The sequence below is a fragment of the Bombina bombina genome, chromosome 3 (assembly GCF_027579735.1).
Source record: "Bombina bombina isolate aBomBom1 chromosome 3, aBomBom1.pri, whole genome shotgun sequence".
In the NCBI taxonomy this organism is placed as follows: domain Eukaryota; kingdom Metazoa; phylum Chordata; class Amphibia; order Anura; family Bombinatoridae; genus Bombina; species Bombina bombina.
The window spans coordinates 70,568,081-70,590,571 of record NC_069501.1 but is presented as its reverse complement, the minus strand read 5'-3'; the positions used below and the strand labels follow the sequence as shown (position 1 = coordinate 70,590,571).

At 36.3% G+C, this 22,491-nt stretch overlaps 1 protein-coding gene across 2 annotated transcripts in view; it reads left to right on the top strand.

The window, feature by feature from the left end:
* STYXL2 (serine/threonine/tyrosine interacting like 2) overlaps window positions 1–21,849 on the top strand; it is a 167,389-nt gene extending 145,540 nt beyond the window's left edge. For both annotated transcript variants that reach the window (XM_053705863.1, XM_053705864.1), the window contains exons 4-6: window positions 4,037–4,268; window positions 8,351–8,568; window positions 18,641–21,849. In XM_053705863.1, coding sequence (XP_053561838.1) covers window positions 4,037–4,268; window positions 8,351–8,568; window positions 18,641–21,381 — 3,191 coding nt within the window. In that variant the 3' untranslated portion in view covers window positions 21,382–21,849. The remainder of the gene's footprint in view (window positions 1–4,036; window positions 4,269–8,350; window positions 8,569–18,640) is intronic.
* Window positions 21,850–22,491: the final 642 nt, after the last annotated feature.

The following is a 22,491-nucleotide window of genomic DNA, read 5'->3' as shown; positions in this document are numbered from 1 at the left end:
AGGATGGAAATCTGTATGTCTTGGCAGAATTTTAAAGCGACACTCAAATGTACCAATAGAGGCAGGCTGGTTTTCACAGCAAACCAGCTAGCTGTATAGGATATGAAGCAGGATACTCCACAGCAGACAGGATCACCAGGTAGCTCAGAATATGGAATAATCAGCGGCAATGAGGATATATGATTTAAAAAAAAAAGGTATTTAATATTGATAAAAACAATCATAAAATATATATATCACTCATGCATCATGAGTACAAAGCATGCAACTCATGATGCATGAGTGATATATATATTTTATGATTGTTTTTATCAATATTAAATACCTTTTTTTCAAAATCATATATCCTCATTGCCGCTGATTATTCCATATTCTGAGCTACCTGGTGATCCTGTCTGCTGTGGAGTATCCTGCTTCATATCCTATACAGCTAGCTGGTTTGCTGTGAAAACCAGCCTGCCTCTATTGGTACATTTGAGTGTCGCTTTAAAATTCTGCCAAGACATACAGATTTCCATCCTTGGACCCTGGAGTGCCTTGTACAGCTAGCTGGTCTGCTGCAAATACCAGCCTGCATCTACAGGCACATCTGAGTGCCTTCTCATATTGTGAGTACCCTGCACTTGCTCTATCTCTGAGACTGGTTGTTACAGATTCACACATACGGCGCCTCTTTCCTTGTGTTTCTTTCTAAATTGGTCTGCATGGCTGTCATCCCAGAAGGAAGCCTCTTCTAAATATGATGCACAAGAAAGCCTGCAAACAGTTTGCTGAAGACAAGCAGACTAAGGGCATGGATTACTGGAACCATGTCCTGTGGTCCGATGAGACCAAGATAAACTTATTTGGTTCAGATGGTGTCAAGCGTGTGTGGCGGCAACCAGGTGAGGAGTACAAAGACAAGTGTGTCTTGCCTACAGTCAAGCATGGTGGTGGGAGTGTCATGGTATGAGCCTGCATGAGTGCTGCCAGCACTGGAGAGCTACAGATCATTGAGGGAACCATGAATGTCAACATGTACTGTGACATACTGAAGCAGAGCATGATCCCCTCCCTTCGGAAACTGGGCTGCAGGGCAGTATTCCAACATAACGACCACAAACATACCTTCAAGATGACCACTGCCTTGATAAAGAAGGTGAGGGTAAAGGTGATGGACTGACCAAGTATGTCTACAGACCTAAACCCTATAGAGCATCTGTGGGGCATCCTCAAACAGAAGGTGGGGGAGCGCAAGGTCTCTAACATCCACCAGCTCCGTGATGTCGTCATGGAGAAGTGGTAGAGGACTCCAGTGGCAAAGTGTGAAGCTCGGGTGAACTCCATGCCCAAGAGGGTTAAGGCAGTGCTGGAAAATAATGGTGGCCACACAAAATATTGACACTTTGGGCCCAATTTGGACATTTCCACTTAGGGGTGTACTCACTTTTGTTGCCAACGGTTTAGACATTAATGGCTGTTTATTGAGTTATTTTGAGGGGACAGCAAATTTACAGTTATACAGGCTGTACACTCACTACTTTACATTGTAGCAAAGTGTCATTTCTTCAGTGTTGTCACATGAAAATATATAATAAAATATTTAGAAAAATGTGAGGGGTGCACTCACTTTTGTGAGATACTGTATTTATATATATATATATATATATATATATATACTGTATATGTATATATATTTATTTATGATTATATATAGGTATATAATATATATATATATATATATATATATATATATATATATATATATATATATAAATACAGTAGCTCACAAAAGTATATATATATATATATATATATATATATATAAGTAAACAAAATCAGATGCACTCTCAGGTCTTCCACAAAAATCTTTAATGGAATGTTTTCGGGGTTCACAACCCCTTCATCAGCATCAACATATAATCAAATATCACACAATTTATAGTGTTTCAAACAGTGTCTCACCAAACAAGTGTTACTCCCAAAAGTGCGCCAAATATCGAGTGTGGAACGCATCTTGCGTTCCACTGTGATCATGCCTACCGGAAGTGATGTTATCTCACTTCCGGTTTCGCGGCATGACAATATTAAGCATACAAGCAGTGTTATGTATTGTGCCTTTATACATTCACTTTTACACAATGTAGTGTAATATGAGCTTCAATATGTAAGTGCAAAAAGTACCTTTTGGTATGTTAAGAGTCTGCCTTAGATCCCTATGTTATTAGCTCTGATAGGCAGGTTGAGTGTAGTAGTGTATACAAGTCGTCATAGCAACTGTAGCTATGGTTATGATACAAACCCAAATTCGTGTCTCAACACAGTGATAAATTGCTTAGTGTAGCAAGCATATATAAGTGACAGTAAGTACTAAACAATATCATGGGCATCTGAGGGGGGCGCACTTGCCCCCCCCCCCCCCTTTAATTTTGCTCTAGGTAAAAAGTCAGGCACACTACACAGTACACAGCTAGATTAAAACTAACTCTTCCATTTTACTTTCAATTTAGCTGAGTGCTTGCAAAGAGAGTGCCAGATTTTCTGTGTTGTGTTAATATCACTAATAGCAGTGGAGATGTCTGAGTGCAGGTGAGTTTTGCAGGGTCATGGGATGTGTATCAGATCTGGTTTGAAAGTACAGTCTATTTCTGTGTTTTGTAAGTGTCTAGGGAAATTACACCCTTGTTCTCACTGTGTTTGGTTAAAGGCATGTTTTGTGGTTATAGGTTCGGGGAGGAAGAGGCCTTGACATTGTCCTGGGCTATCATTATTTGGCCAAATGCTGTAACTAGCTCATACATTTTGCTTTTAATCTAGCTATGTGCTTGCAAGAGATTGCCAGACTTTCTATGTGGTGTGTGTGTGATTGTGTGTATATATATATATATATACTGTATGTGTAATATAATATATTTATTTTGGGCTGGCCCCAAGATTTTCAAATCATATTTATATATATCTAAGTATAAGCACTAACTTGAGTCACTCTTGACACCAATGAGCTACCATGTTTAAAATGTGCAGCTCATGCGTCAATGGGCAACTCTGTCTGCTTTACATGTTTCCACTGATATTATTATGCTTAGGGTATTTTGTTTTTTAACCCCCCACCCGGAAAAACTTCTGCGGATGCCCATGGTCAATATATTAAAAATGAGGAGATTGATTATATCTATAGGGTTGCTATATGTTCAAATATTTTTTCCATAAAAGGTTAAGTGCAGACTATTTTAATTTAAAGGGACATCAAAGTGATTTCTTTTACATATGTCAAAAATATATTAGCAGTTAAACACTGTTCAAAAGATCTGCACATGTGTTTTTTTTTTTTTATTAATTAAATTTGTATTGAGTTTCTCCAAATTAAATACAATACAATACACAATTATATACAGGCATAGCCAAAAGGGATTCAATAAAGAACCAAATTCAGTAATAACAAGGGTATAGTCTAGGATTAAACAGTTTCTAATATTACATTTTTAACACAAAAAAAAACCATGTACGTACTAAAGCACGATTATCATTAGTTTACAGGCATGAGCGTGGAATAGGAATGAGCGTGGCATAGGAATATATATAGGTCTAAGGAACAATTGCTTAGAAGTATGAGAAACAAATAAAAGTATAGAGTTTAGTAGGATTAGGATAGGTATATAAAACAGGACTAGCAAAAGATAAGAATAAGGTGCCTGCAGTCTCCTAAAAAAGGGGGGGGGGGTAGATCCTGTTCACACTGGGGAGACACATGTTGTAGTGTTTAATTGAGTAAATATAGGGATATTTTTGTTTAAAGGGGCAGTCTACTCCAAAATGTTTATTGTTTAAAAATATAGATAATCCCTTTATTACCCATTCAACATGTTTGCATAACTAACATTGTTATATTAATATACTTTTTACCTGTTATTACCTTGTATCCAAGCCTCTGCCCCCATTATTTCAGTACTTTTTAGAAACTTGCACAATTAGACCCTATCTTATTTCAGTGATACGTAGCAGACAAGTTGCATATACAAGCGATCTGTCCCTTATTGACAATAACATTCTATTCCAGAGTTGAAACCCAAAGAGTTAAAGGTAGACACTGCGTGCCCTGGGTTGCTGGAGTCAGCTGAACAGCTTCTTGTTGAAGATCTATATAACCGAGTGAAAGAGAAGATTGATGACAGAAGCTTATTCAATACTCCATGTGTAATGGATATACAGAGGGATCTGATGATGGACCGAATGGAATCTCCCATGAATTCTGTAGATGAGGTCTGGCCCAACATCTTCATTGCTGAGAAGTGAGTGAATAAGGGTTGGTGGGTATATGTATGAACAAATATCATATCTTTATCCATTGGCTATGATTCTAAGCTAACGATATCGTATGTACTTTTGTTAGATTGTGTCATTACTCTTCTTAAAGGGATTATGAAACCCAAAAGTATTTATTTCATGATTCAGCTAGAGAATGCAATGTTAATCAGCTTTCCATTTTACTTCTATGATTTAATTTGCTTTGTTCTCTTGGTATCCATCATTGAATAGGATACCTAGGTAGACTTAGGAGCAGCAGTGCACTACTGGGAGATAGCTTCTCACGTATATGTTTCTTCTCATTGGCTCACCTGAAGTGCTCAGCTAATTCCCAGTAGCGTATTGGAAAGTATTTTAGGTTTCATGTCCTCCTGTATTAATTTGTATTGCCAGAGTTCTGTTACTTTAATATTGTATCTGCATGTATATAGGAGTCTGAGTTTTAGTGCAATGAAGTATATGGTTTTAAAAATGTTTACAAAAATATTGTTTTTAAAGGGATACTAAACCCAATTTGTTTCTTTCATAAGGCAAATAGAGCATGTAATTTTAAGCAACTTTCTAATTTACTCCTATTATGAATTTTTATTTGTTCTCTTGCTATTTTTATTTGAAAAAGCAGGAATGTAAGGTCAGGAGCCGGCCCATTTTTGGTTCAGATCATGGGTAGTGCTTGCTGATTGGTGGCTACAGACTGACATAAGTACTGTTTCAATTTAAAGGGATATCATTGTTGCTCCTTCAACAAAGCATACCAAGAGAATGAAGCAAATTAGATAAAAGAAGTAAATTAGAATGTTGTTTAAAATTGAGTCGTGTCCTTTAAACTCATAAGGGACAACTTTATTCAGTTTGCCATTTTTGTACAGTTCTTTATTTGCATTTTAATAGTTCTGCGAGGGTGGGATTTATATTGTATGTGCATGCAGGCACAGGATAAAAATATGCTACATGACTTTTCAAGCCAGACATACTTTATGATGTCAGCACTTGCTGTTGCCGATACATTTTCCAGCACAGTTTCTGATTGGCTGTATTGGGTATCCAAGTGCAGAGAACACAGAGGGGCCTATTTATCATGATGTGAGTGGACATGATCCGATATTGCGGATCATGTCCCATGCACATCGATAAATGCCATCAGCATACACTCTCTGCATTTATCATTGCACCAGTAGTTCTTGTGAACTGCTGATGCAATACCGCCCCCTGCAGATTTCGATCGGGTTGATTTCCAGCGATGTCTGTCCACCTCCTCAGAGCAGGCAGACAGGTTATGGAGCAGCGGTCTTTAGACCGCTGCTTCATAACTTGTGTTTCTGGCGAGCCTTCAGGAAACACGGGTTTTTAAGCTCCATTCGGAGCTTGATAATTCGGCCCCAGAATGTTAGATAAAAGGGAGTGTATTACAAAGCTTGACCAGCCACTGTTGTAGAAGGCACCCCTAGGTAGGTATATCATTTGCCTAATGTGAAATCCAGCTATGAGTTCTGTTGTATATTTTATTCAGTTTTGGAAATATATATTTTTTTACATTTTTGTTTAAAAACGTGTGATTGTGCTTTCTATTATTTTTATGAGCACTTTCAACAAAAATAATCATGTGTTAGGAATACTGCATTAACCATTGTGTTATTTTCTTGAAAAGGCAGGTGGTATTATTAGACCATATATAGAGAGAATTAGCTAATAAAATGCATATGAACTTTCACTCATTATCTATGAATGCTTAAAAAACAAATGTCTATGGCCTCTAGTTATTAAGGTCTGGCGGACCTAATCCGACACTGCGGATCAGGTCCGCCAGACCTCGCTGAATACGACGAGCAATACGCTCGCCGTATTCAACATTGCACCAGCAGCTCACAAGAGCTGCTGGTGCAACGCCGCCCCCTGCAGACTCGCGGCCAATAGGCCGCCAGCAGGGGGGTGTCAATCAACCCGATCGTACTCGATTTCCGGCGATGACTGTCCGTCTGCTCAGAGCAGGTGGACAGGTTATGGAGCAGCGGTCTTTGTGACCGCTGCTTCATAACTGCTGTTTCTGGTGAGTCTGAAGACTCGCCAGAAACACGGGGCATCAAGCTCCTTACGGAACTTGATAACTAGAGGCCATTATGTTTATGCCTCCAATCCTACATGGTGTGAATCCTATTTGCATGAATTATTATGGATAACATATTTAACACAGTCAAATCTATTATATATATAAGAGAAAAGGTTGGCAGGGATTTTTATAGACCTTTACAGAAGCAAAAATAAAACAGAATATTAAGGACTATCTTTAGAACTAATTTAGCATATACTTTATAGCAACAGTCTGCTCACATGCTTATGCTCAAAGGATTTTGGCATCAAATGTATTGATTCCAGGAGTGAGGTTATGGTCTATAAAATAGAATATGTCATGATGGATTGAGTAATGGATTGTGTTTGTTGATACTTCAAATACATAAAAGAAAAAATAATGTATAAAAAATATTTGTCATTTTGTTTTCCAACCAATTGTTGATTTTCTGGCTTTCTAACATATCGATATTTGAATCTTGATCCTCACAGACTTTAGCAAGGTTATTGGTATCAAGATTCAAATGCAACATTTGATATTCAAATGTTTTCATTTGTTCTAGTAAAACATTTGAATAGCAGAACAAATGTCAAGAGGAACAATTACAATACAGGCATTTGTCATACTGAGTTGATGCTATTTCTTTAAAAAGAGGAAACATAAAAGGCCAAACCTATAATAAATTATCTCCAGAGTTCTACAAAAACAAGAAGTGACACACAGCATTGTAGCACATGGGGCATGAATGTGTGTAAATTATTGACATAAGCTATATGTTATATGCTAAAATGCAGCAGACACATGGATGAAATCTCCATATCATTTCTTGGAGCTGTAAAACACTTTGGGCTCGATAAACCTCCCCAGATCAGACGTGTTTTTCTCACCGACCCTCTCAGGGGCTACCCTGGTGGAATGATCATAAAATAGGGTGAGATGGCTCCTATTGAAAGTAATGGAGCTCGATGGATAGGGATACTTAGAGCTACGTTAGCAGTGAACAGGGGACGCACTTTCAAAATGAAATCCTGCAGCCAATATAAATCACATGACGCTGCTTTCTGCATATAGCATCTTACATATATTTTCATATGCATGTGTTTTTCTATTAGGGTATTAAGTATGTGAGAAAATATCCCCACCTTTAAGTTTGCGAGAAAAAACTGTAAGATATGTAGTGTTACAGAATTATGCTGGGATTAGAGAGATAATTTCATATACGCCCATGGAACACCCATGTTCAGCCTAATTTACAAAAAAACAACAATTTACGCTTCATATTTTGTACTTATAAGTACGAATTTCTAAGTGATTTTTGCGCATCCAGTGTACTAAAATTACAATTTACACTGCGCATATTTAATATGATTTATTCCTGTGTAATTTACATACAAATTTTATTGTGCTCTTTTAAAAATAAAAGCAGTATACGCCCCTAAGCGAGACACCATGTTTTCAGGGTACAAAGTAGCTTTAGAACATTCCACCAGTGAAATAGAAATAATTGTGATCATTCTCTAACAATCTCAAAAGCCCAGATAACTTTAGATCACTGGGCCCTTTAGATTTATCCCAGAGAGATAAACATAAGTTATACAATAATCATATAATCCATCAGGTAAAACACATAGCAAAGAAACATAATGGTTTGTATGACCACAATGGGCAAAATACACTGAGGTCCCTTAAGTCTCCACAGCGTCACCAGCCTATCTTCTATTTTCTATGGTATTCTATACAGCTGATTCACTAGCTGATGAATACATGAGTATACCTCAGAGAATCAGATACATAGAATAGCATGAGAACTGATGAAATGGGTTAGGCTGGTGACGTTAGAACGATTGGAGAGACCATTCAGTAAATTTAGCAATTTAGCAAGCATTTCTGGGTATTATTTGTGTAAATGCCAGTTTAAGGTATTTAGTACTATGTATCCTGTGTATTAGTCCAGTAAAAATACAGTACATATTATAAATAACATAATCCTCATTGTAGGACTGTAGCTGTAAACAAAGGTCGTCTGAAGAGAATGGGAATCACCCACATCCTAAACACGGGTCATGGCACCACGGTTTTCACTGGGCCAGACTTCTACACTGGCATGGAGATTCATTACATGGGCGTGGAAGTGGATGATTTTCCAGATTCAGACATCTCAAAATTCTTCCGACCTGCTGCTGAATTTCTGGACGAGGCTCTCCTCACCTACAGAGGTAACAATGTGGGGATATTTTCCAGAACTCATAATGTATACTATGATTTGCTGCATCAACAATTTGTAGACCTATCCCTAACCATAAACCTATATTTAAACATAATCAAAACTCTATCCCTAATCCTAACTCTATCCCTAATTATAACCCTAGCCCTAACCACCATTAACCCAAACATAAACTTCACACATAACATTAACCCTAGCCCTAACTATAACCCTAGCCCTAACCACCATTAACCCAAACATAAACTTTTATTATTATTATCGGTTATTTGTAGAGCGACAAAAGATTCTGCAGCGCTGGACTTCACACATAACATTAACCCTAGCCCTAACTATAACCCTAGCCCTAACCACCATTAACAAAAACATAAACTTCACACATAACATTAACCCTAGCCCTAACTATAACCCTAGCCCTAACCACCATTAACCCAAACATAAACTTCACACATAACATTAACCCTAGCCCTAACTATAACCCTAGCCATAACCACCATTAACCCAAACATAAACTTCACACATAACATTAACCCTAGCCCTAACTATAACCCTAGCCCTAACCACCATTAACCCAAACATAAACTTTTATTATTATTATCGGTTATTTGTAGAGCGCCAAAAGATTCTGCAGCGCTGGACTTCACACATAACATTAACCCTAGCCCTAACTATAACCCTAGCCCTAACCACCATTAACAAAAACATAAACTTCACACATAACATTAACCCTAGCCCTAACTATAACCCTAGCCCTAACCACCATTAACCCAAACATAAACTTCACACATAACATGAACCCTAGCCCTAACTATAACCCTAGCCCTAACCACCATTAACCTAACCTTAAACTTCACACAAAACATTAACCCTAACCCAGTCCATAACTACAACTATGACCCTAATCATAATCATAGAGGTTACATTTTATTATTAAAATTTTAAAGGCAAGATTGGATAAAGAAAATTATGAAAGTCCTGGCACTTGGTTTACAAACTGAGACAACATTTTGCTCTCATGTTTCTACTAGAATTAAATTTAGACTTACATAGTAAAGCTGCGTCACTTTTACATTAAAGGGACATTACACAATTTTTTTATAGTTAAAGACTTTGCAAAGTACTTTCATTATGCATTTTCCCAGCATTTAATGTTGTTTAAATCCCCATAGAAAGCCTTCAGTGCATTCTGTGGAATTTTAACCCCCCTACATGCTGCACAGTAAGTCCTTGATGTACAGAATCTCATTTATATCTGTTTCCAATCAGCTACAGACATAAGAAACAAAATGCTTTTCAATGGGTATGTCCCTGTACTGCAAAGCACAGCATATTTAGCTAAAAAATGACAGTTTAAATTAATTAAATAATGAATTAATTGGTTAATTAATTAATCTATTTATTTATTTTATGGAGATATTTTGAAATGCAGTGATTAATTTTTGGTGACTATAAAACATTGAATTTAATGTCCCTTTAAGCATATCTTTAAAAATATTATCATTCTTCTTGCCCAAAAAAAAAATATTTTTAGGGGATTACCTCTATTAAATTTATTATTATTATTATTGTTTTTTAATATGTTGCTGTTCTTTTTTCAGATTCACACCTTATATGAACACGTTTTTGCTTGTAATTATGTCATTTAAACTCTTAAATATGTGCTTTATCTTCAGAAAATAACAGTGAATAGGGTATTGTTCTCCATCACCTTCTTGCATATCACCACTTATCGATTTCATTTTTCATAACAAGATAGAAATAAATAAATAATTAAAATTGTGCTTGTTTTCTTTTTTTCTTTAAATGTTACGTTGAATGTACTTAATCCCTTTAAAATAAAGATTTTTGGGTTTTTTAAATAATCAAAATGGTTACTTTATTGCTGATATTTCTACAAAGAACAAGCAGCTACATGAATAAAAATCCTAAATAATTTATTGCTAATTAGTAATATAATAAATAAAAAGAGACATATCTCTCTCCCTCTCTTTATATATATATATATATATATATATATATATATATATATATATATATATATATATATACACACACACACATATCTATATATTTAGAAGCTTAAAAACATTTTAGCAAATCATATATTGTTCTCCATTTCTTTGCCACATTTCTATTTATCAAATAGTAAACATATATTTGATTTTGACCTTGCTTTAACAAATTAGCATTTAAAGAATTCAAATTATTATGTCACTTTGAAAAAAAAAAGCAAAATCTACCTTACAAAAACAGCTGGTTATCTAGCATGCTGCAAATATATAATGTCACTGCTTCAGATTTATATTCCAAATACAAAGCCACCAGAGGCCACCACTGCCCTGACAGAAAATAGCCCCACGTGAATTCATTTTTAGATTACAAAAAAACGGAGTTTGCTCCCTTTTCTGTCAAAAGGGGCCTCTGGCAGGATATTGGATAAAAATAAACTGCTGGTGTCTGACACACTTGAACTTTTTCTTATGAATCATGAGGGGTTTGGTTATTATTTTAAGACTAACAACAACAAGGATAAAAATATAGCAGCGCATAATAATAATTTAGAGAAAAACATCGGTTTGGGTTTCCACCAATTGGTCTGCATATTGCCTAGGATATATGTATTGCTTAGCACTCCTGAAAATAAAACGTAAAGCGTTACAAAAGATCAAGATGCAAATAGAACAGTTTTATATCGCCTGTAAAAAGGAAATTATAGTGTAAATTATTATCAATTTCGTTAAAAAAATATTTTTGTTACAATTCTTTTAACCCTTGCAAATTGATTAAATACATAGCTAAAGCTCTTTTCCTGTGCCACTACAGATGTGGATAAAGCTGGTGAACAAATGAAAACCAGGCATACATGTGTATGCGCCAATCAGTGACCATATTTTATGGTGGAACACAATAGGTATACGTATTTAACCCTGAAAATGTGTTTAAAAATAAAATATTCTAATATAAAAAAGCAGTTTATTTTATAATAGAATTATGACACTTAACTGCAAATTAGTTTAAATGGCTTGTAATTTAGATTAAAGCATTTTAGTAAGCAATTTAACTTTTTCTTTGAAACAAAACGCCTCTTCTGTGTTGTTGCAGACAATAGTTTAAATCTTTTTTAGATAGATACCAAAATAACAAGAGTATTGGATTGAGCAATAATACTTTACTTAATGGACTAACTATATATGTTTAAGCAGATAAGCTTTCGGATATTCCTCCCTTCCTCAAGTCTGAAACAATACTGACCAATGGAATTTACAGATTGTGTCTTGAAACACAAGATGGTTAAAAGGACAGAATGGGCTTCTCTACCCTCTTCTCCGCCTCTTAGGTGGAGAATTTCACACGAGGGGCGGGACTGCACGCAAGCGCAAAATAGCGCCCATATGCAATGCTGAATTCCGCCAGCGGATTGCTGCTTGCCAAAGGTGAGCTGGGGCGGGTGAATATGTACGCCACTGTCCGCCCTTGCTTGATAAATTGAGTCCAAAGTGTTACAGTGCTCTGGGTAGAGGGGGGAGGAGAGGGTGTCATAAAATCATGAGCGGTTCTGATGTGAAAGATGTAAAGAGGCTGATGATAGCCAGTGTAAGAAAACAGACAGGGGAGAGATATAACTATACATAGAGCATATACTGACATAAAGTTATATATCTACTGCATCAAGATGTATAAAGATGTGTAATTATGTATCCAGAGGGGATATAAAATTGTCAAAATAAATAATAATAATAATAATAATAGTAATAGCATATGTGAGGACATAAGCTTGCCTATGTACTACGTATAAAGAATATACAATGTGATTGGCCGGTATTTAAAGTGTTGAAGCGCATTATCATTTTCATTTCAAATGTTTCTCTTTCCAGGGTGATTTTTAAGTTGCCTTTTGAGGATTTTGATTTTGAGGTTTTGGATGTAGCTGTCTGATTGGGTGAAATGGTGACCAATGGCAGTGCAGTATTTTGTTTCACAGTGATTTTTGATTGAGTGTCTCAGCAGGTTCGTCAAAAGGTGCAGTTTTTGGCTTGTTTCTCCAATATAAAATCCCACTTTACATCCAGTGCAATGTGTCATGTATAGCACATTTGCAGAGATATACTGTAGATATTTAATGTTATAGGATTTATTGTTGTGATTTGCTTTGCTGCTTTCACAAATGTGTTGACATAGTTTGCAGAGAGATTTATTGCAGCACTTGGTTCTGTTCTGAGTGTTCTTTTTCTCTAGGTATAGCTTCCGGTGGAACAGTTTCTGTTTAAGGTTAGGTGGTTCTCTAAATACCAGGATTGGTGGTTGTGGAAAGATGTGAGTAGTGGCTGTAAGTCTTTTATGATTTTTTATATCCCCTCCAGATGTTATATTGGAGAAACAATAAAAAAAATCAACGTGGAACAAAATACTGCACTCCTATTGGTCACCATTTCATCCAATCTGACCACTCCATCCTATACCTCAAAATCAAGATTCTCAGAGGCAACTTCAAAAACACCCTGGAAAGAAAAGCATTTAAAATGAAAATAATAATGCACTTCAACACTTTAAATACTGGACTAAATGCTGACTGAAAAGTATTTGTAATATACTATCATATGGTTAACATCTTATATTCCACACTCTTTATTTATACATAGTACATAGGTAAGCTTATGTCCTCACTTATGCCCTTACTATTATTATTATTATTTTTCCCTTTTTTTGACAATTGTATATTCCCTCTGGATACATAATTACACATCTTTATACATCTTGATGCAGTAGAAGTATAACTTTATGTCAGTAAATGCTCTATGTATAATTATATCTCTCCCCTGTCTGTTTTCTTACACTGGATATTGTCCTCCTCTATACAACTTTCACCTCAGACCCCTTCATGATTTTATGACACTCCTCCTCTCCCTGCACTCAGACCTCTGTAACACTTTCTGTGCTTTTATCCATCCTGTGCTTCAAGATATAAGCTGTAAATTTCATTGAATTGGTTAGTATTGCTTCATACTTGGGAAGGGAGGAATATTCCGAAAGCTTGTCTCCTTTTATATATATATAAATATATATATATATATATATATATATATATATATATATATATATATATATATATATATATATATATATAGATAGATAGATAGATAGATAGATAGATAGATAGATAGTCCAATAAAAAAGTATCATTGCTCAATGCAATACTCTTTTATTATCTCTTATTTTGGTATCTAAATTACTGGACTAACATGCCTAGTCCAATCAACTTTTTTTAGATATAAACAGACAAAGTTTATGCCAAGTATTTATTAAAACCTAATTATATAAAAACCCGTTATTTAATGCGAAATCCATTAAAAATAAATAAATGAAATAAAACACCAAACAAATAATTGATAGCAACTTGTCAAGATATTAATGTAAGTTTTATTTAGTATAGCTATAATTTAGTAATCATTTAGTAATCATTTTACCAAGTATAGAGTAAATATATTTAATGAAAAATCTTTTTATGAGTTTTTAAAGGGACATGAAACTTAAAAATTAAAATTTCATGATTCAGACAATAGCATGCAACTATTAAAAAAAAAAACTTTTAAAATTATTTCTAAAATATTGTTTTTTGTTTTTTTGGTATGCTTTGTTGAAGATCATGCCAGAGTAGGCTCATGAGCGTGCACGTGTACATAGCATTATGTGGCAGCAGCTCAAGACATCTGTACACTTCTGACACTACCTAGGTATGCTCTTAAACAAATTATACTAGAAGAAAGAGGTTGATAATAGAAGTAAATTGGAAAATGCTGTGGTTTTTCTTATTTTGTGTGCCCTATATTAATCATACTAATTTAATTTAGAGTAACCCGTGTCTGTAAGTCCTACACTGGATCTATTTTGACATCCCAAAAAAGCATATGGACACACTAACTGATCTGTACAGTCCATGCAAGAAAGCATATGGACATACTAACTGATCTGTACAGTCCATGCAAGAAAGCATGTGGACATACTAACTGATCTGTACAGTCCATGCTAGAAAGCATATGGACATACTAACTGATCTGTACAGTCCATGCAAGAAAGCATATTGGCACACTAACTGATCTGTACAGTCCATACAAGAAAGCATATGGACACACTAAATGATCTGTACAGTCCATGCAAGAAAGCATATGGACACACTAACTGATCTGTACAGTCCATGCAAGAAAGCATATGGACACACTAACTGATCTGTACAGTCCATGCAAGAAAGCATATGGACACACTAACTGATGTGTACAGTCCATGCAAGAAAGCATATGGACACACTAACTGATCTGTACAGTCCATGCAAGAAAGCATATGGACACACTAACTGATCTGTACAGTCCATGCAAGAAAGCATATGGACACACTAACTGATCTGTACAGTCCATGCAAGAAAGCATATGGACACACTAACTGATCTGTACAGTCCATGCAAGAAAGCATATGGACACACTAACTGATCTGTACAGTCCATGCAAGAAAGCATATTGACACACTAACTGATCTGTACAGTCCATGCTATAAAGCATATGGACATACTAACTGATCTGTACAGTCCATGCAAGAAAGCATATGGACACACTAACTGATCTGTACAGTCCATGCTAGAAAGCATATGGACATACTAACTGATCTGTACGGTCCATGCAAGAAAGCATATGGACACACTAACTGATCTGTACAGTCCATGCAAGAAAGCATATGGACATACTAACTGATCTGTACGGTCCATGCAAGAAAGCATATGGACACACTTACTGATCTGTACAGTCCATGCAAGAAAGCATATGGACATACTAACTGATCTGTACAGTCCATGCAAGAAAGCATTAGGACATACTAACTGATCTGTACAGTCCATGCAAGAAAGCATATGGACACACTAACTGATCTGTACAGTCCATGCTATAAAGCATATGGACATACTAACTGATCTGTACAGTCCATGCAAGATAGCATATGGACACACTAACTGATCTGTACAGTCCATGCTAGAAAGCATATGGACATACTAACTGATCTGTACGGTCCATGCAAGAAAGCATATGGACACACTAACTGATCTGTACAGTCCATGCAAGAAAGCATATGGACACACTAACTGATCTGTACAGTCCATGCTAGAAAGCATATGGACATACTAACTGATCTGTACGGTCCATGCAAGAAAGCATATGGACACACTAACTGATCTGTACAGTCCATGCAAGAAAGCATATGGACATACTAACTGATCTGTACGGTCCATGCAAGAAAGCATATGGACACACTAACTGATCTGTACAGTCCATGCAAGAAAGCATATGGACATACTAACTGATCTGTACAGTCCATGCTAGAAAGCATAAGGACACACTAACTGATCTGTACAGTCCATGCTAGAAAGCATAAGGACACACTAACTGATCTGTACAGTCCATGCAAGAAAGCATATGGACACACTAACTGATCTGTACAGTCCATGCAAGAAAGCATATGGACACACTAACTGATCTGTACAGTCCATGCAAGAAAGCATATGGACATACTAACTAATCTGTACAGTCCATGCAAGAAAGCATATGGACACACTAACTGATCTGTACAGTCCATGCTAGAAAGCATATGGACATACTAACTGATCTGTACGGTCCATGCAAGAAAGCATATGGACACACTAACTGATCTGTACAGTCCATGCAAGAAAGCATATGGACATACTAACTGATCTGTACGGTCCATGCAAGAAAGCATATGGACACACTAACTGATCTGTACAGTCCATGCAAGAAAGCATATGGACATACTAACTGATCTGTACAGTCCATGCTAGAAAGCATAAGGACACACTAACTGATCTGTACAGTCCATGCTAGAAAGCATAAGGACACACTAACTGATCTGTACAGTCCATGCAAGAAAGCATATGGACACACTAACTGATCTGTACGGTCCATGCAAGAAAGCATATGGACACACTAACTGATCTGTACAGTCCATGCAAGAAAGCATATGGACATACTAACTGATCTGTACAGTCCATGCTAGAAAGCATAAGGACACACTAACTGATCTGTACAGTCCATGCTAGAAAGCATAAGGACACACTAACTGATCTGTACAGTCCATGCAAGAAAGCATATGGACACACTAACTGATCTGTACAGTCCATGCAAGAAAGCATATGGACATACTAACTGATCTGTACAGTCCATGCTAGAAAGCATAAGGACACACTAACTGATCTGTACAGTCCATGCTAGAAAGCATAAGGACACACTAACTGATCTGTACAGTCCATGCAAGAAAGCATATGGACACACTAACTGATCTGTACAGTCCATGCAAGAAAGCATATTGACACACTAACTGATCTGTACAGTCCATGCTATAAAGCATATGGACATACTAACTGATCTGTACAGTCCATGCAAGAAAGCATATGGACACACTAACTGATCTGTACAGTCCATGCTAGAAAGCATATGGACATACTAACTGATCTGTACGGTCCATGCAAGAAAGCATATGGACACACTAACTGATCTGTACAGTCCATGCAAGAAAGCATATGGACATACTAACTGATCTGTACGGTCCATGCAAGAAAGCATATGGACACACTTACTGATCTGTACAGTCCATGCAAGAAAGCATATGGACATACTAACTGATCTGTACAGTCCATGCAAGAAAGCATTAGGACATACTAACTGATCTGTACAGTCCATGCAAGAAAGCATATGGACACACTAACTGATCTGTACAGTCCATGCTATAAAGCATATGGACATACTAACTGATCTGTACAGTCCATGCAAGAAAGCATATGGACACACTAACTGATCTGTACAGTCCATGCTAGAAAGCATATGGACATACTAACTGATCTGTACGGTCCATGCAAGAAAGCATATGGACACACTAACTGATCTATACAGTCCATGCAAGAAAGCATATGGACATACTAACTGATCTGTACGGTCCATGCAAGAAAGCATATGGACACACTAACTGATCTGTACAGTCCATGCAAGAAAGCATATGGACACACTAACTGATCTGTACAGTCCATGCTAGAAAGCATATGGACATACTAACTGATCTGTACGGTCCATGCAAGAAAGCATATGGACACACTAACTGATCTGTACAGTCCATGCAAGAAAGCATATGGACATACTAACTGATCTGTACGGTCCATGCAAGAAAGCATATGGACACACTAACTGATCTGTACAGTCCATGCAAGAAAGCATATGGACATACTAACTGATCTGTACAGTCCATGCTAGAAAGCATAAGGACACACTAACTGATCTGTACAGTCCATGCTAGAAAGCATAAGGACACACTAACTGATCTGTACAGTCCATGCAAGAAAGCATATGGACACACTAACTGATCTGTACAGTCCATGCAAGAAAGCATATGGACACACTAACTGATCTGTACAGTCCATGCAAGAAAGCATATGGACATACTAACTAATCTGTACAGTCCATGCAAGAAAGCATATGGACATACTAACTGCATGCACTTGCCTTGCTCATGTTCATGTATACAACATAAATACCAATCAGCATGTTTATATTCTCTAAGATCAGTTTCCAGTGGTGTGAAAATGCATCCTATCCCTGAATTAAATACTCACAAAGAAAAAAACAGAAACGAAGCACATTTTATATGACCTATGCTGTGGTTGTTTAGTATAAGCTATGACTGCCTACTGTTTACTAAGAGCCTTATGTCCCTTTAAAATTATATAAACATCAACTTAGGTATGTTTCTTACCATTCCACAATATGGTTTCCAGGAGCCTTTGTTTTCTTTTTTAATCCACGTGTTATTCTTTTTTTAAATGATCTTTACTATATAAGATATAACTATAAATGGATGAACAGACTACTGCAATGTAGGGAAAAGGGAAATTTAGTTTTTAGATTAAAATATTTTAAATGTTGTATGTGGAACAAAAATCTACAATTTTATGTATTCGTTTACACTACACTTGTTTTATCTACATTTATTGTTTCAAGATAATAACTTTTTTTCTTTTATTGTAGGTAAAGTTTTAGTAAACAGTGAGATGGGTATAAGCAGACCAGCAGTCCTGGTTGCTGCTTATTTAATGATCTTTCACAATATGACTATCATGGAAGCCCTGATGACAATACGCAAGAAACGTGCAATTTATCCCAATGATGGATTTCTTAAACAGCTGCGAGAGTTTAATGAGAATTTATTAGAAGAAAGAGAAATGTCAGATATAGAGGAAGGCGATGATGATAACAAAAGCCAAGGGTCTGTCATTGAAGCTAAGGCACATTCTATAATGGTGGAAGAAGAGGACGTTGAAAGCATAATGGGGGCTAAAGTTCACTCTATTACTGTTGAGGAAGAAGACACTACTAGTATTATGGGCAGTGTAATGAGTCAAATAGGAAAGTCGAGTGTTATTTCTAAGCAGCCAACGCTTATTGATGAAGATGAAGAAGAAAGGATATATGAGGAATGGAGAAGAAAACAAGGACTTCCACCAAAGGATATACCAAAGAAGGAAAATGGATTAGACAAGAGACTTGCTGAAGATGGAGAAGTGATGGAAGATCAAGTGGAACAGATGATTCACGAGTGGCAACGTCAAAATGCTAAATACCAGTCACTAGGGCTTGATGATGATGAAAACTCTCTGATGGGACCAAGGTGCTATTCTCCAAGTGAAATAAGTGATATAGAAAGTGTAACCTCTCAGGAAATAAGAGCATTGAAGAAGCAACTTGAAGCAAGTGGTATTAATAGAATGAGCAGGAGGCGAACTGACTCAGTATCTACAGACAGCACTTGGGATATGTGGAATCAGAGGCTCCAGGAAATTGAAAAGGAAGCTGCAGAAAAATATCAAAATAAAGACAGGGATGACCATGGTACTAAAAACAGAGAGAAAGACATAGATGAGGAGAGTGTTTTCTCAGAAACAAACTCACTGTATAACTTTTGTAAAAAGAATAAAAATAAACTAACTCCACTAGAAAGGTGGAAAATCAAAAGAATACAGTTTGGATATCATAAGAAAGATTCACAGTCTTCTGATATGCAAAACAAAGAAGAGAATGCTGGACAAAAAGAAGATGATGAAACAAGTAAATCTGATGTTGACGTAAAAGCTTACCAAGAATGGAAAACCAAGCATCAACAGAAAATAGGTAATGAAAACAAAGAGGAGATTGTGGAACTTGCAAAAGGGGAAGACAGCGCATCAATTAAACGGAAGCAGAGAAGAGCAGAGATCCTAGAACGTTCAAAGCAGACTTTAGAGGAGAGCCAGTCAATTTGTGGATGGGAAACTGAGAGTGCCATTAGTGGTAGCATCCCACTATCTGCATTGTTTTCCAATTTACCTTCAGCTAGCGGAGCCTGTGATACAGCTTCTTTATTGAGCATGCAAAGTGGCAGATCAAGAATATCTCAGCCTAGAAGTGTTTCAGGTCAGTCACAAATTCCTGTAGCCCCTATCTCCAATATGCCGGCAGGACCCGGTGATGCCATTTCCATGGCAAGTATACAGAACTGGATTGCAAACGTAGTTAGTGAAACCATAGCACAAAAGCAAAATGAAATAATGATGATGTCTCGTGCTTCTTCAGCACTGAGTATGAGATCTGGAGATTTGGGCAGAAATGCAGATGATGATAAATCTTCATTGCTTGGTGGAACTAGTGGATCTTGTATATCTAGTTCTGTATTTAAAAACCGTGACTTTGGAGGTACAGACTCAAATTCAGTAATGTCAAACAACACATCAATGAGTCAAAATACAGATGTCACCGGTGCAAAGAGAAAAATTACAACAACAAGTAAACCGCTTTATGGGCTTTATGTAGATGACATTGATTTGAAGAAGCTCAACCAAAAAGAAATTGAGATAAGAGAGGAGTTAAGTGAAAAAATGTCTCAGTATCAGAAAGAAAAAGTTATTGCCATTAATAAGCGTAGTGGTCTGTTTAAGAAGAAGAAAGCAAAAGATAATGAAGATGAAGAAGAAAATGATGGTTTGATGAATACTTTATTAAAAGAGCCGGCTTATAAACCATCTTTGAATCGAGACTGGAGCAAATCTGAAACAGTTTCCCATCCACGTTATTCAGCATGTACCAGTAAAACTAGTCTAGAGATAGAGAACAATGTTAGTAAATGGCTTAGTGGTGTGCAAACAGATGGAAAAGCAGTGTCTCAAAGTGAAAAAACTTCTGAAAGATACATAACAAGGTCCAAACTCCAGAGACAACAGGAGCCTGAAACAAATGGTTATTCTTTTTCCAAAACAGTTGTAGAACCAGACACCAGTTCCTCGTGTTCTTATCAAAGAAACAGATCAACATCTAGATTGTCAATGTCATCCACAGAGGAGGATAAGAGTTTCTATGCTAAAAATAAAAAAACGTGTGAGTTTCAAAATTTTAGTGAAAACTCAGTGGAGACCAGTAGATTGGAAAATGCTGATTCAATGAACACTAGACAAGCTAGAACAAATTATTACAAGGATCCCACAGAGTCTGATAATTCAGATACATCTGATATTAGTGCAAAGAGAAAATTGAACTTTGAGAAGTTTGAAGATGATGAGATCAAAGATGAAACTAGTGATCAGGAAACCAAAGGTTACATTGGTCGTAGGTCTCAATATAGGAGGCGCAAAGAGGAAGAAAATAATGATGAGGATGATGATGATGACATAATTGCCGCATGGAGGAAACGGCAGGAGGAAACCAAGACGAGACTCCGGAGATATAAGGAAGAAGATTAAAAGATGGTTTATTAAAAATCAGTTTGAGAATATAAGTTCAAATTAAAATATATAAATTCTTCCTTGCAAAATAATATTTACAGATTCATATAAACGCACTGAATACTCTTTTAGGACACCAGTTTAAAATGTTTAATTTGGTTGTTTATGGCCATTCTTTGTGGAAATAACAGTTCTGGAAATGTTTGTATAATTTGCAAGTCAATTCAACTAAACTGACCTTAATGTATGTACTATTGTTATTTGGGCCAAACTGCAGATCCCAATGTGTATTTCAAATGTATGATTTTACTAATATCCAAATTTGCTACTATGTTTTTTTTCTTTCAAATTATGTAAAATTAAAAACAATCTTATTGCCTTTATTGGAAAAAATATGTATTTTAGAAACATTTTCCATGATTTTGGTAACATAAATATGTGATTAGATTTATAAACAAAAAAAGTATTAAAATATATTTTCAATTGTTTGGTCTCTTTATATATACATCATAGGTCTAAAAATCTACAGCAAGCAATTCAATATTATATACATTATATCCATGTCATTTTAAGAAAACTGAGTACATTACATGTGTTTTATTCAATAGACTCTATTCTAAGCAGCAAAATTGGGTAACTCATCCTTTGAGGAGGTCACATGCCCAGGATGCTATCACGTTATCGCCATGGCAACAACAATAATCTGAAAATTATATTATATATAAGCATAAGGAGCAAAGTCATGGAGTCACACACGGTTGACGTTCATCCAGGCTTAATCTGGACAGTCTTGGAATGTGGAGGTATGTCCCATGTCTGGGGTCATCCTCCCAATGCTTTGTCAAACACAGAATCAGAAACAGAGCATAGCTATGTCCAGTAATTGAGCAGCCTCTCCGTAAACAACTCTCATGGAAGTTTTCTCTGGTGATGGGAGTTACCCTGTATATATATAGATCAGGAGTGGGGTAGAAGGTAGTTTTATGGTCAACTGGTTTGCTGAACTACCTATGATACATAGCAGACAAGTTAGCTGATTGAATCCTCTGATAAGCGTTTTAGTATGCTTTTTTGCAGTATTTCACATTACATGTATGGCTGATCACAATGGTATGATTTGCCTACAGT